The sequence below is a fragment of the Loxodonta africana genome, chromosome 2, assembly GCF_030014295.1.
Source record: "Loxodonta africana isolate mLoxAfr1 chromosome 2, mLoxAfr1.hap2, whole genome shotgun sequence".
Taxonomy (NCBI): domain Eukaryota; kingdom Metazoa; phylum Chordata; class Mammalia; order Proboscidea; family Elephantidae; genus Loxodonta; species Loxodonta africana.
Genome location: NC_087343.1, coordinates 169705859 through 169721531, shown reverse-complemented (window position 1 = coordinate 169721531; position 15673 = coordinate 169705859). Strand labels below are relative to the sequence as shown.

At 44.9% G+C, this 15673-nt stretch overlaps 1 protein-coding gene across 1 annotated transcript in view; it reads right to left on the bottom strand.

The window, feature by feature from the left end:
• GALNT10 (polypeptide N-acetylgalactosaminyltransferase 10) overlaps positions 1–15673 on the bottom strand; it is a 270053-nt gene that overhangs the window by 139752 nt on the left and 114628 nt on the right. Inside the window, exons 2-3 of the mRNA XM_064278619.1 lie at positions 9197–9299; positions 6147–6285 (exon numbers count right to left, since the gene is read on the bottom strand). Of these exons, the coding sequence (XP_064134689.1) occupies positions 6147–6285; positions 9197–9299 (242 nt within the window). The remainder of the gene's footprint in view (positions 1–6146; positions 6286–9196; positions 9300–15673) is intronic.

Sequence of the window (15673 nt, the reverse complement as noted above, 5' to 3'; positions counted from 1 at the left end):
AATCTGGTGGTAGGAAGAGGTACAATTCTTAGTACTGTGTGAGAGCTGGGCAAGTCAGTTCCCTTTAATTCTTGAGTGTGGTTCCTTCTCAGCCTCAGGTAGCTTCCTCACTACCATTCGGGGAGGCACTGACCAGTACTCAGGTGACAACTCGAGGGACCCTCTGAAGATCTCCATGCTTCTCTCTCTGTACAGTTCTCTAGTCTCCTGACCTTTGTCTCAGGAACTCTATCTAGCCTCTTGGGTCTCCCTGGACTCTCAGCTCCATCTCCTTAAATCAGGGAGTTCTCCAGGCTCTGCCTGGGTTCCTACTTCTTGCACTGGGGCCTGGAAACTCTCTCAAGGCAACAAGCTGGGGCATTTGTAGAGCTCACCTTGTTTGTTTCCCATTTCCTAGGGATCACTGTCCTTCATTGCCTGATGTCCAGTGTCTTGAAAGCTATTGCTTCATATATTTTGTCTAGTTTTTTTTTGTTTTGTTTTTTTGGCTTGTTTCAGGTAGGACGGTAAATCTGATCCCTGTGGCTCCATCTTGATCCCCAAACAAGATTTTTTATGTCTCTGTGTATATTCATACTGGGGCCTTATTATTATTGTTATTACAACAAATATGGGCTGAATTAAACTTCCTGCACAGGCAAGTTATTTTTTTTTCCAGACATTTTTCATATTTAGTATTTTCATATTCAATAAATGTTTTTCAAGTGTTATAGTCTATAACTCTCTCCCTTATTGCTTTTACTCTGTAACCTGTTGGGGATAGAAAGGTGCTCAATAGAACACTGTCCTATTTTAATAATATGAGCTTATAAGTTCCTTTGAGGAAACTCAACACATACCATAAACTAACCATGTAAAGTTAACGAAGAGGGGAAGATAAAAAGGAGCATGGACCAGGAATCTGGGAGACTTGGGCCTTTTACTGCAACAAGGGCTCTATGCAGGTTCATTCATTATTGGAAGTGAAACCCACGGAATGGAAAAAGCAAGTCTCGACTGCAGACTGCTTTCATTCCTGCTATGGAGAATCTTTGCATGAGAGAAACTGACCACTCCACAGACGGGTTTTCCCAGGAACCTGCAGGCCCAGCCACTTTAGCAGTGGGGCTCCCTTCAGCCATCAGTCCTGTGCCCTGGGAGGGGGTCTGATGTGCTGCTGCCAAGAAGCCTGGCTGGGATCCCCCAGCAGTTGGAAAAGTGGGCCAGCCCACCAGCCAGGCTCTCTTCACGCTCTGGGTGGGAGGCGCAGAGGGTAGGCCTACTTGAGCCAGCTGGCTGCTTCCCACATGCAAGCCCAGCAAACACTGCCTACTTTCCGTTCTCCGTGGCTGCACGTTCCCTAGTCTGCTCCGGGTAGAAGCAAAGGCAGCTGGCACAAGCAAACAGCCCCTCCATCCTGCTCTTGATACACTATTGCCAAAATTCAGTTTGAAGGAATAAAAGGCAAACAGAAATCTCAGCTCCTGCTTGAGAAGTTGTTAAAGCTAAAAGAAAGCAAAGGGAATGAGTGGCTAACTGCTCTAATTTACACACCCATTCCTGCTGTCAAGCTGCAGGAAAGATTCCCCCCTAGAAAAAAGGAAAAGCTCTTCAAGCCATCTGTTAACTCATTTCTGAAAAGTCAGCTTTCACAATTGGGGATTCTAAAAAAGAGGGATGTCATGAACACTACATTTGGCAAGATTTTTTGCTGTAACTTGGGTGCTGGCAGGGTGGGGTTGTACTAGGTGTGCCTGAGGCATTCCTGGACTCAATTCACATCCCACTGGAATGAGTGTTCTATACCTTATTCGTGGCACAGATCCCTTTGCCTGGCTGGTGAAGCCTATAGACCCTTTCTGAGTGCAATCCTTCTAATACGTAAAATAGGAGACTGGGAAGAAAAACAATTAGGCTGAAATGTAATTATCGAAATAATTAAAAAATTAAAATATAGTAACAATGTATTTTTTATTAACACACTAAGCAAGATCTAGTGGTAGTTTAGAAAAGTACCTTAATTTCAAAGTAGTGATGAGTGTACGTGATATTTTGAAGATATCTGTAAAGCAATGTGAAAGTAAATGATTTCTTTTGGTGACAATGTCACAGGTGGTTGGTTGCCTACACTCTAACTGAGGGGAACACTACTTTCTGTTAGAGGCTAAGAATAACAAAAATGCAATGTTTTTCTCATCCACATTTGCGATCCCCCTGAATTCTATCTGTGGACCTGTCTGTGGACTCGTCTGTGGAACTCAGGACAGGCCCCAAATTAAGAACACCTTTCTTTTCTTGCCCTTTGGGCAAGAGCACTGCACTGGGAGGGAGGCAGAGAGGCTGGATCCCTACTCTAGCTCCACTACTAGGCAGTGGGGGACTCATCTGTTTAGGTCCTTAGTCCCACTGTCTTGCCCACAAGCCTTTGCCCAGGCAGTTCTCTCTGCCTGGACTGCCCTTCCCTCCCTCCAGCACCTGGCCAGTCCTCATTGGCTTTTTAAGATGCAGTAGAAGGCATCTCCTCTGGAAGGCTCTTCTTGCTCTGCAATGGCTAGCATGGGGTGAGGAGTGTCTTTTGTGGTCTCTAAGTACCCTGTGACTACTTGTATTACTGATCTTCTCAACCGTGATTTAATGACTTGTTTACTCTGTCTGCCCTCCCATCCCCTGCCCCAGATTTTGAGTTCCTTTGAGACAGCAATGATGTCCCATTCATCACTGCATTCCTGGCGTCCAGCACAGGGCTTGGCACATAGAAGACCACTGATATACAAATGAATGGATGGATGAAAGCCACACCCAGCCTCTTTCTCTCTTATTATAAAAATACTGTATTTCATACCAGTAGTTCTCAAGCCTGGTTAAAATGAGACTTGCTTTGGGAGGTTTTGAAAAATACTGAGACCTGAGCCCCACCCCCAGAAATTCAGATTTCAGTTGTCTGGAGTGGGGCCCGGAGCAGCCAAGGTTGAGAACCCACAGCACCACAAGAACGGTGGCTGAGGTTAGATTATAATGCTCCCAAATGAACTTCTTTCCCAGGCCCAGAAAGATGAAATTAGTGCAAAATTCTGAGCTTTTCAAGGGGCTAAACAAATAAATTGAGTTTCTGACCCTCAGAATCAGCTCACAGTTCTGACTCCAGCAACATCAGTAATAGCTGAACTATGCTCTCAGATGGAAAAATTTGAGCTTGACGGTGAAGACCATAAAGCAAACTGCACACCCCACAGGCAAGCACACAGAGACCCCCTACCCCCTTCCCTCATGGCAAGAAACTGTTGAGAAAAAGGCCCAATCCTGGTGAGCAGCACACCCTTTGGGGAGAATTCCCAGCTGGGTGATGATAGGCAAGTCTTCCTCAAGCTCCTGGATCTTGGCTTCTTTATCTACAAAGTGGAGATGATAGTAATCACACCAACCTCAGAGTATTGTTGCAGGAACTAAAGCAGGTAATAGAGCTTACGTATTTGTAAGTTGCCAAATATGCTCCCAAGATTAATTATTATTGCATTTTACTGATTCAGTTCTTACAGGTGTTAAGGCCTTTATGGCTCAGTGGTTAAGAACATGGATGCAAGAGCCAGACTCCCTGCATTCAAATTCTCGCTTTGCCTCTTACAAGGGGTGTCATCTTATGTAAATTATGCAACCTTTTTGTGCCTCAAATCTTCACCTGTAAAATGGTGATAATAATGGTGCCTGTCTCAGGGTGTTTAAGAGGTTCGGCTGAGCTAATGCTAATGTACGTGCCTAGAACAGTACCTCTAAAACTTGAGCATGCATCAGAATCACCCAGAGGGCTTGTAAAACACTGGTTTCTGGGCTCCACCCTCAGGGTTTCTGAGTCAGCAGATCTGGGCTGGGACCTGAGAATCTTCATTTCTAACTGTGGTGAGATGGATGGTTTTTATATGGCCTTTCCAGCCATGGTCTTGTAACTTCCAGCAAATGACTGGGTGGGACTATGCAAAGAAGGTGCCTGTGGCCCACCAAGGGAACTGGACAACTTGATAATAATGCAAATAAAGTGCATGGCACTCTTGTGGGGGTAGGACCATGCAAATAAGATGTATGGAACTCTAATGAGGGGATTGGTTAGTTTTGCCACCTGGTAGGCTTAAAACAGAGCCAATCCCAGAGCAGAGGGGGGACCTCACTATCACCAAGAAGAAGAGCTAGGAGTGGAGCATGTCCTTTGACCTGGGATCCTTGCACTGAGAACCTCCTAAACTCAGGAGACAGGGAGAGAGAGAAAGCTGTAACACTGGAGATGGCGGGGGACAACGAGAAGTAGCAGCACAGAAACGGCGGCAGTAGAACCAGGAAACCAACACAAGATGGCACGGTGGGCTTCCCGGCCCATGCAGCAAGGTGGTTACAGTAGGCTTGCCAACACAGAGAGAGAGAGCTGAGTGCCTTTGGGCAGAAGGCTTGCTGGCAGAGTAGGGTGCCTCAGGCATTTGGTGGAGCTACTTTGGCTGACCCATGGAGCTAGAGCTGAGTGCCTCTGAGTCAAGCCTTACTGGTGGAATGGGGTGCCTCTGGGCACTTATTGGCAGAGCTAACAGAGCTTTATAACATTCGCCCAAGCAGGGCAGAGGCCAAGGCAAGCTGCTGAGGGCCAGAGAGAGGCATGCCTGCAGGTACATCTGAGAAGAGGCTGTCCTGATGGAAGAACTGTATCCTGAGTGTTCCTGAAGCTGAATTACAACCTGTTACTTCCCTAATAAACCTCGTAAATATAAGTATGGTCTGTGAGATCTGTGTGGCCACTGCAACAAATTATTGAACCCAGCGGAGAAGTAGAGAGTGCTGTGAGAGGGACAGTTGGTGTTAGGATCGGTAAAAAGGGTTGGAAGGTGGAGGCATGTCTGACCTCCACTTCACAGGAATCAGCCTTGGGCTGTTGATCTTGATTCTCCTTCCCCTTTGTGAAGTTAGAGGAGGTCAGACAGTGCCTCCATGCCATTTTACAGTTGGCGCCATTTTTTTATACTAACAAGTTTCAAGTGATGTTGCTGGTCTTGAAACCATATTTTAAGTATCACTGGCTTAAAACAATGGCCAGCATACAATAAGTACCAAATAAGTGTTAGCCATTATATTTTTTTCTGGGCTCTACTTTCTTAGTCCATGTGCAAAACACTTCACCCACCAGGGCTACTCAGCACTGCCTTCATGTAGAAACAATTTTGAAATCTCCTACTGCAGCCTTTCTTAAAAATCAGCAGCACAAGCATCACCTAGGAGTTTGGTCAAAATGCAAGTTTTCAGTGCTCATCCCAGACTCACTGAATCAGGAACTATGGGAGTGAGGCCCAATGCTCCATGTTTTAACAGTTCTCCAGGTGATTCTAATGCATGTCAAGTTTACGAATTATTGTTCTTCTAGAAAATCACCATCACTACCACTACAGCCCTGATTTCATATGGACATGGCGGCAGGACAGCTAAAGGTCCAGAGTTTAGTTTTTGGTTCAACTTAAGTCTAAGACCTGACTCAGCTTCTTATTCACTGTGTGACCTTAAGCAAGTTACAAAACTCCTCTAAGCCTCAGCTTTCTCATCTGTAAAGTGGGCATTAGCATAGAACCTACCTTACAGGAACCTTGAGAGACTTAACTGAGATGATGCATACGACGTGCTGGGCACATACTCTATGTTCAAAGAATGTTAGCTGCTGTTGTTATCATTTCTATAATCATTATGACATGTCTTCTCTCAAAATGAATTGAGATAGCTTATAACAAGGACTTAAATATGTAGCCACTCAGGATAACTACAATAAAGATTAAAAAAATAAAAATATCATACACAGAAAAGTGGAGAGAATGAAGGTTGAAACTCACTGTAACTGTCCTCCAAATTTAGGTCTGAACTTTCTTGTGGGTCAGAGCAAAATGGGGAAATGCAGAGGTTCTATGGTTCTCACCGCTGGCGAAGAGAAAATGACCAGCTCTTGAAAGGAGACAACATCATGCCCCCATACACCAGCTCTGAATTCTAGGAGAACCTGACCACATGGGCCTTTAGCATAAAGTCCCTGCATAACCGGAGAGAATCTCTCTTCTCCAGCAGGGCTTCACGGACCCATTTCTTTAATTCTCAACAAAAGCCAGGGGCAAAAGCCTTAAATCCTAGAAGATGAGAGACATTACACCTACTTTGGGTGCCGGATGTCAGGAAGAGAACGATTCAGGGAGATTTTATCACTGATGTAGATGTTAAATCCATTTTCTCGGTATGCCTGGTCCACTCTCTCAGCATCGGTCATGGGATAAGGTCTCCCTTGTTCTCCATGTCCTAGAGGCAAAGAGCAAATTCCATGTTGCTAATGTCCTAGCAGATATGGGAGTACTGTGCACAGGGTGAGGAAAAAAGGGTGAAACATATGATTTCACTGCAAGATAACACTTTATATTTGGATATAGAGCGTAATTCCAAATTTTGCAGGGTGAAGGACTAACATCTATTGAGATGCTGTTGTATCGGGCACGGTATAGACTTATTCTCATGTAATCACCACAGCAACCCTATACGGTGGACATTAGAGCTCCCATTCTACAGATGGATAAACTGAGACTCGGAAAGGTTATGAAACCAGGTCTGTGGGTTCCAGAGCCATGCTCTCTCTAGTCTGTCAGGGGTCCCAGACAGAACAGCCCTGACCATGGAGTCTGATCACCTGGATAGGAGGCCTGGTCTAATGCAGATGAGCTGGTCAACCCTGGGCAAGTCAGCCACTGCATGGAGCTGCAGCTTCTTCCCCTCTGGTACCCACAGCATGTTTGGGAGAGTCAAGTAAGAGGTTGTGTGTGAAAGCTTTTTGTAAATTATGAAACACTAGATAAATGGGAGGAAATATTATGATCACTCTCTATGTAAGGAATAATTTATATTTCAATCAAAATTGCCACAAATGATAAAAGATGCTTTTGGTTTTTTTAATTCAAGCAAACAAATTGGGATCTGCCTACCTAAGGACAGGTTTGCCTGAAAGGCGTTGCCTTGAGTCATGGACATGGCTGCCTCATGTGCTCACTTTCCTCTCTCTGCACAGTCCATCCAGGAAAGAGTCCCTGGTGCATATGGTGAGTGGCAACATTCATACTAACTCCTGCCATTCACCAAGGTCTTGAAGAAATGGCAATAAAATCACCTGATTAAAAACTGCATCTTTGAATATGACTCAGGCATAAAGAGAAATGAAGTCCTCATACATGCTACAAGACAGATGAACCTTGAAGATACCACGCTGAGTAAAATAAGTCAGTCCAAAAGGACAAATATTGTATGATCCTACTTACATGAAATATCTAGAACAGACAAATGCAGAGAGAATAAAGTCTATCAGAGGTTACCAGGGGCAGGTCGGGGAGAGAAGGGGAGTCACTGCTTAAGGGGCACAGACCTTCTGCTAATGGTGATAGAAAAATCTAAAAATGAATAATGGTGATGGGTGCACAACATGATGAACGTGATCGACGTCACTGAACGCTACGCGTAAAAAATGTTGAATTGGCAAATGTTTTCTCATACATATTTTTACCATGATTAAAAAAAAAATTGCGTCCTCTAGAGCCTGTGGTCTGAGAAACAGCCCCATTTTCTCTGAAAAGTAAATGCTGACAACATCAGTTTGGCAGGAAAGTGCAAGCTGAGAGGTGGACCCCAAGGGCTGTGGCTTCCCCAATTCAGGCCCATGAGGGAGAGGGCCAGAGTGTCTGTAACTTGGAATGCTCCATGACAACACACTGCTGGCTAGCGCCTGGTACGGATTCTGGGAGAGTCACAAATGCAGCCAGCAGAAAAAGAGCAGAAGGGAAGGCTGAAGAGGGCAGTCCAGGGGAATGATTCAGAGTTCAGGCTCTGGGGCTGGGCAGAGCAGAGTTTGAAGCCCAGCCCTGGATTCCCTTGGATTCCCAGCTACGTCATCTTGGGCATGCCTTTACCCTTTCCAAGTCTTGGGTTTTGCCACTTACATTAAGTGAGATTAGAAGGTTCCATGTGACGGCTAAGGAGGTAATGCAGGACAAGACGCCTGGCACATAAAAAATAGTGTGCAACAAATGCTGGTTATTATTAGTCTTAATAATGCCTCTGTGGTTTTAATAATTTTTTAGCCCAATGTTTTAATAATTTTGGTGTAACTGGCAAATCAGCTCTTTACAAATGTTTCTTTGCCTTAATTTATGCAGGCCCCTCCCTCTTCATTTTAAATCACTAACACACAGGCAAAATGCATGCCACGTCTTTAGGCCTCCTTGGCCATCAGTTAAGTTATTATATCAACTTTATTCAGAACTTTGTTTTAATCTGATTTTGTCAAAATGTAATTAAAAAGAAAAAAACGATAGCGTTGGGTACCTTTAAGTGAGATAAAAATGAATAAAATACCAACTCCTTGCATTGCTACATGTTTTCCTGTTTTGGAAAGCTACTTCATGTCCATCACTTTACGTGGTCACCTTCACAACAACACCCTGAGGTTGTCAGAGCAAGAAGCATGAGCCCCACTGACAAATGGAGAAACTGAGGCTCAGGGAGTATGGAACATATCTAATGATGGCAGGTAAGCAGAGTCAAAAGTCTCACTGTGTGTCTATGGGCAGGTTACCACACCTTTCTGAGCTACAGGTCTCTTTTCTGTCAAATGGGCCATGAAGGTTGATGAGGGGCTTCATTGAGAAAATGAGTAAAGTATAAAGCATGGACCTTGCTCACGTTGGCTCTTTTTACGACTATCGTTCATTTTTAGTGGTAAAATATGGCATTAAGGGGAGACATTTTCTATTACCTAATAAAGGTGGCGGGAAACCCTGGTGGTGTAGCTGTTAAGTGATACAGCAGTTAACCAAAAGGTCAGCAGTTTGAATCCACCAGGAGCTCCTTGAAAACTCTGTGAGGAAGTTCTACTCTGTCCTATAAGGTTGCTACGAGTCTGAATCAACTTGACAGCAACGGGTATTTTTTTTTTTTTTTAATTAAGGTGGCAGGGAAAATTCCTGTAGACAGCGGATCTGGTGATATGAGTGGAGAAAGGGGTCAACTACCAGGGAAGGATGGAGGTGCTGGGAATCAGGGGAAGTCATGGTGCCAGATAGAGAGGGCATCAACGGGAGGCCCAAACACCCCTGCTAAGCACAAACACAAACCACACACACATACGTACAAGCTCCACAGGACATGCCATGGAAGGTTCTGCCCTCCGTACCTACGCGTCGAGCATCCCTCCTGATAGCCTCCTTGTCATGCCAGTCCTTCAGCTTCTGTCCATGGCTCAAGGAAAGTTTCTTCTTCTGCCGACTGTATGAGCCCTTAAAAAAAAAAAAAAAAGATATAGCTTATGAAAAAAGAGGGGAAAAAAAATCCGTTCCCATCTAATTGATTCTGACTCACAGCGACCCTATAGGACAGAGGAGAACTGCCCCACACGGTTTCCAAGGAGCAGCTGGTGGATTCGAACGGTTGACCTTTTGGTTAGCAGCTGTAGCTTTTAACCACTGCACCACCAGGGCTCCAGAAAAAAAAAAAAAGAGGGAAGGAGAAATAAATCTTAATAACACAGTCCTAAAAATCGCACTACCTAAAGGAGCCTCTTGTATTAATTGAATATATTTGCTCATTTATTGACTCAGTGTACTCCACAGACCTTGGTTAGTGCTACCACGTGCCAGCTAGGGGCTGTGAAGGTCAGAAAGATGATGGGTGTACAGTGCCCACCTTGCTGGAACTCACGACCAGCAGGGGGGAAAAAAGATGGACACACATCTTTTACCCAAAGGAAAAAGTGGTGAGTATAGCGCTGTCAAAAGAAACATAAAGCAAGCCACAAATGCAAGCTACGTGCATAGCTTAAAATTTTCTAGTATCCATATTAAAAATATGAAAAGAAACAGGTGAAGTTAGTTTTAATAATATATTTAGCTCGATATACTCCGTCTAAAATAGTATCATTTCAATATGTAATCAATATAAAAAATTATCAAGGTTTTCTGGTAACCAGTGTTGGAAACCAGTGTGTATCGCACACTTGCGATGGTACATCTCAATTCAGACTAGCACATGTGGCTAGCGGCAATATGCCGGATCGTGTTGGGCAGAACAGGGTAAGTGGCTCTTCCATGAGAGGCCCAGAGAAAGAGCCATGAGAGTTCCTTCCACCTGGAGAAATGAAGAAAGTTTCAAGGAGATGAGTGCGGTATGGTTGGGTCTCAGACAAGTGGAAATGGGCGACAGGCAGGGCAACCAGCCTGGGCAAAGGCATATTGGTGCAGTGGAGAGTGAGACAGGCAGAGCAGGTCTTAGTCTGAAGAGAAGGGGCACTGAGTGCAAGGTAGAAAGTTGGGTCCTGGTCACCTGTGCAGTCCTGAGGGCCTGGGCCCAAATAGGGTAGACATTTGGCAAATGGACGCTTAATGTACAAAGTAAGCAACTGAATGACTGAATGAGAAAAGGAATATGCAGCAGCCACAAGGGAAGCAGGACACAGAGGCTGAGCTCTGAAGGGTTTACTGTTTGGAGGAGGTGAGCCCTCCCAGTGAACCCATTAGGAATTGATTTCCCTAATTAAAGGGACAGCATTCTAGTATCTGGGGTCTTCTGAAGGTGCAAGTCTGTAGACCTGCCTCCCCCGACTTTCAGGACCCAGGCTCAGTTAGAGGCTTCCCAAGGTAACACTATTCCTGAATGCTGTTTAAATATCTCTCATGCTCACCTAAACAACAGCAGTTTTTTAGATCACCTTGCTCATTAAAAATCCTGCAGACTTGTTCTTGACACTGTGGCATGCAGAGTCCAATAGTCCCATTGCCTGTATAATCAACTATGAAGGCCCTGAATGTGTGACGCGCTGGAGCATTAGTGCTAACAAGAAACCACCTGAATAAAATCATCCCCACCTCTGTTTATTAAGTCTCTGGCTGATCTTTGTGTTAGCAGATTTTCCACAACGGCTCAATGTCCTTACAACAGCTCTAATGGTAATAACAATCTTTTGCATTCTCTCTCCTCCAGACTGCTCTGTGTTGCAAGAAGAAAATTCTGAAAGTTGGTGTGCTAGATGTCTAGGTCAGAGGAGGAAAGAAAACAGCAGAGACATAGGCCATGTGCCTGCAAACAGTGCACTGGGTTCTTAGGAATCGCAGAGGCTGAGCTGGAAGGTCCTTAAGGGACCATCTAACCAGTGTAGGGGAGTCCCTGGGTGGTACAAACGGTTAACATGCTCAATAACATAAAGATTGGAGGTTTGAGTCCACCCAAAGATGCCTCAGAAGAAAGGCCTAGAAATCTACTTCTAAAAAGTCCAGGGCTTTGAACCAGTTCCTTCCAGTTCAACCCCCTGCTGAGAATTTGCTTTTCCATCTGCCATATACTGAATCAGAATCTAAATCTTAACAAGACCCCTAGGTGATTCTTATGTATACATCTACAGTTTAACAAGAGCCCCAAGTATATACATAAGAATCACCTGGGGATCTTGTTAAAAATGTAGATTCTGATTCAGTACATCTGGGGGTGGTAAGGCAAATTCTCAGCAGGGAGTCAAACTGGGTTGAACTGATTCAAAGCCCTGAAAAAATTAGCCATTGAAAACCCTATGGAGCACAGTTCTACTCTGACACACGTGGAGCTGCCATAAGCTGGAATCAACTCAACAGGTAACTATTTTTTAATCAGTTTGAGGTTTCAATTGTGTAGGACTACAGTTCTGCAGGAAACACCTCAGGTGCTGCCTTGAGGACAGGGAGGCTGAGAAAAGGGCCTTGCCTTCCCCAAGCCTCTTTAGTGCAGCAAAGCCTCTGCCCATTTTATATACTGGGGATCCATGTAGGATTTCATTTGAAAAAAATTCCTCTGCTAAAAACCAACAAATAATTGAAACTCCCAAACAAATAAAAATACAGGAAAGCCAAGCCCCAGGGAGCGTCAGGGACCCACCCAAGATAATATTCTGTCTCTACAATGCTTTGAGCAGTCAAGGACTGCTCAGCTCCTCTTTCTCCAGCTCTGCCTCCAAATTCCTTTCTCCTGTTTCCTCCCCAAACATGGGGAATTTCAGCTGATTACTGTCAGAGACTGGTGGCACCAAAGGGGCTCCGCAAACTCAGGCTGCCTTAATGGAAGTCTCGAATCTAAAGCCGTGGTTCTCAGCAATAACTGGGAACTTGTTAAAAACGCGATTTTTGGGAGTCCCAGACCTCACGAAGCAGAAACTCCGGGGGTGAGCCCAGAGATCCGTGTTTTAACAAGTCTTTCAAATGATTCTGATATACACAAGTTTGAGGGCTACTGGTTTAGAACAAAGGAGGTGATAATCATTCCTGCTCTGCGCTGGTCAGATCAAATCTAGGCTACTGCATCCAATATGGTGTGACACACTTGAGCAGATATTTATCATCAAAGGTCACCAAAACCTGAGGCCTATGGTCACCTATCTGGTAGCTTTCTAGGTTTTGTTTTGTTTTAACTGCCAGTGTGAAAAAACAGTGAGATTTCACATTAAATGATCATGATTTTTGGCTTCTTTTGAAAACCTAAAAGATCTGGCAATAGTGGGCTGAATTCTATCAGTCCCCCAGCTGGCACTGAGTAACCGCTGCCCTATTTGGAAGGGGCATGTCTCTCTAGTTTGCCGCAGTTCCCACCATTCCCTGGTGCCTTTCACCGGGCTCTCATCTCTCATCTGTGCTGCCTGCCTGGCCCTGGAGAGTCTGCAACACACTGGATATAAAGGGATGTATCATGGATGGGGAAGATTAGGAACTGTTGTGTGAGGGCTAGGAAATGAGAACTCCTAATCCTAGATAGTAGCGCAGTAGTTACGCGTTTGGCTGCTAACCAAAAGGTCGGGAGTTTGAATCCACCAGCCGCTCCTTGGAAACACTATGGAGCAGTTCTCCTCTGTCTCATAGGGTCACTATGAGTCAGAATCGACTCGATGGCAATGGGTTTGTGTTTTGTTTTGTTTTTTAATCCTAGATGGGAGCACTGGTGGTGCAGTGGTTAAGAGCTTGGCTGCTAACCAAAAGGTTGGCAGTTCAAATCTACCAGCCACTCCTTTGGAACCCTATGGGACAGTTCTATTCTGTCCTACAGGGTCACTATGAGTCAGAATCCACTCGGTGGCAATGGGTTTTTCAGTCCTAGATGAGGACTAGGAGCCTTGGGGGAACACAGGAAGAGTTATCTTGTTCTATGCGGCCCTGAGGCTAGAGGGAGTGCCAATGACAGAAGTTATGGAATGATTGTGGGAGAAGAAATTCCAAAAGCTGGATCGGTTTTAGAATGAAACAGGATGACTGCAAAGATAGTAATTTGTTTGAACTGGGGGGGCGCCTGCAATAGGATGCTGGCTGTTCTTCAGATGTAAAGGAGGGGAATAAGTGTTGGGATAGACCTAGAGCTTCTTAAACTTTAATGTGTATTAGACTCACCTGAAGATCCTGTTAAATGCAGATTCTGACACAGTAGGTTGCGGGGCCGGGGGGGGGGGGGGTGCTGAGATTCCAAGCTCCCGGGTGCTACAAGGGATATATTGTGGGGCAAAGGTTAAAGAACCAAATGCCATCAAGTGGATTCCAACTCATAGCGACCCCATGTGTATCAGAGTAGAACTGTGCTCCACAGGGTTTTCGGTGGGTAATTCTTAAGTAGATCACCAGGCCTTTCTTCAGAGGTGCCTCTGGGCAGACTGGAACCTGCAACCTTACAGTCAGCAGCCAAGTGTGTTAACCACTTGCACCATCCAGGCACTCTGTAGCAGAGTTAGGCAACCTTTAAAGGGCATTTCGAGCCTGAAAGGCACTGTTTCCTCCATATGCTTGTGAAAGTCTTCCTGTACTCCTGGGAACGGGGTTGAATCTCGCAGTCATGACCTCATAGAAGTAAGCTCTTTGAATCATGTTCTCAAAATGAAATAGTAAATTGCTGAACTGACAGGGTTGAGAACAAAGGTTTCAAAATTCTGAGAGTTTCACACCTATAGCTTCTATCTTCTATACTGCCTCTGCCTTGATGATGAGCATACTTCCTTCCTCCCCTCCCTCCCAGGATCTGCAGAGATGACCTATGCTGTGTTAGGTGGTCTTATTAGTCCTTACATCTTCCTTAAATCACAAGGACTTTGGAGCTTGCTGACACAGGGAGTTTTGAACATCTAAACACGCAGCTGATAGAGGGTCCTGGGACATGGAACAGCAGCTCAGAGACAATTAGTTCACTCATCTTACAGGTGGGGAAACTGAGGCCTAAAGAGGTCAAGCTCCCCAACCAAGGTCACATAGGCAGGCAAGAGGATAACAGCCAAGTCCTTTGACTCCCACTATAAACTGGCATCTTCTCACCAAATCACCTTGATACAGGGCTTAAATTTTACTACATGCATTAAAAAGGTATCCCAAAATAGGAGATAGGAAAAGACAAAATTGGTTTCAACCCTAAAATCAGAGTATTCAGGGCCCAAAGGGCCCTCAGAATCCTATCCACAAACCTAAACAAAAATTGTGGTCAATTTCAGGTGGTTCAGGAGCCTCTAAGGGCCATCCACGGAGTCCACAGAGGCAGTGCAGATTAAGAAACCCCAGACCATCCAAACAACCAACAAATGTTTATTGACATCCATTCTGTGCCAGGCACTGTGCTAGGCAGAGGGATACAGATGTGTTAAGACAGACCCTGTGCTGACACTAATAATGGGGTTCATACGCACATCAGTCTCTCTCAAAGGATGGTGTATGGGAGAACTGGCCCCTCACTACAGATGCAAATTCCTGGACCCCACCCCGAGCCTAGTAAATTAAAGAATCTGGGAAGACATGTTTTTTTAACCAATTCCCCCATGTGATTCTGATTTACAATAAAATCACTTGTCTAAATCCAGTTGCCTCATTTAAAAAATATGGACTCTGGGCTTACATTTGTAGAAGGGACTTGCCTATGGAAAGGGACTTGCCTGTGGAAATTCCATAGCTTGTTAGCCCCAGAGACCATACCAGAGCTGGCTGCTCTCTCCCTGGTATACATAATCAATGAGCTTCCTGAAGGCAGGGGCATGTCTGTTCCGGCTCATCATCGCATTTCTAGGTCAATACCTGGCTGGCTCATCTTAGGCCCTCAATAAATATCAACTGAGTAAACAAATGAATGATTACTCATCAGTGGGGCAGGTAGTGTAGCTTAATGACTCAGAGAATTCTGGTTCCACAGTTGGACAAATCTAGGTTCCACTTACTGGGTAGGTGGATCCCAGCCCAGTTTCCTCGACTGACAAATAGGGAAAATAACAGAATAACAGTATCTACTCCTGGGCACTGTTGGGAGGCATGAATCTGCTAATCTATACAAAGCATTTAGCCAGCACCTGGCACAAAGGTAGTCCTCTCAGTGAAGTAGGAATACTATTAATACACTATTTCTAGAGAAAGTTATAAAAACGAGGTACACCCCGGTGTTGGTGATGGCCATGTTTGGGGGATGGGGAAGGGCATGGGAATCTCATAATAAAACTGGGCCCTGCAGAGGCAACCTATTTAACACCTGATCCAATTCAACTGGCTGTTGCTGATAACAGGATTTAGAGAGTTTCCTAATTAATGGGAGGTCACATGCCTGTGTGGAAATTGAGTGTTCTTCAGGAAAAAGTTCTTAGCTACAGTGGCATTCGACAACAGAAACAAATGTCTTAAGACTT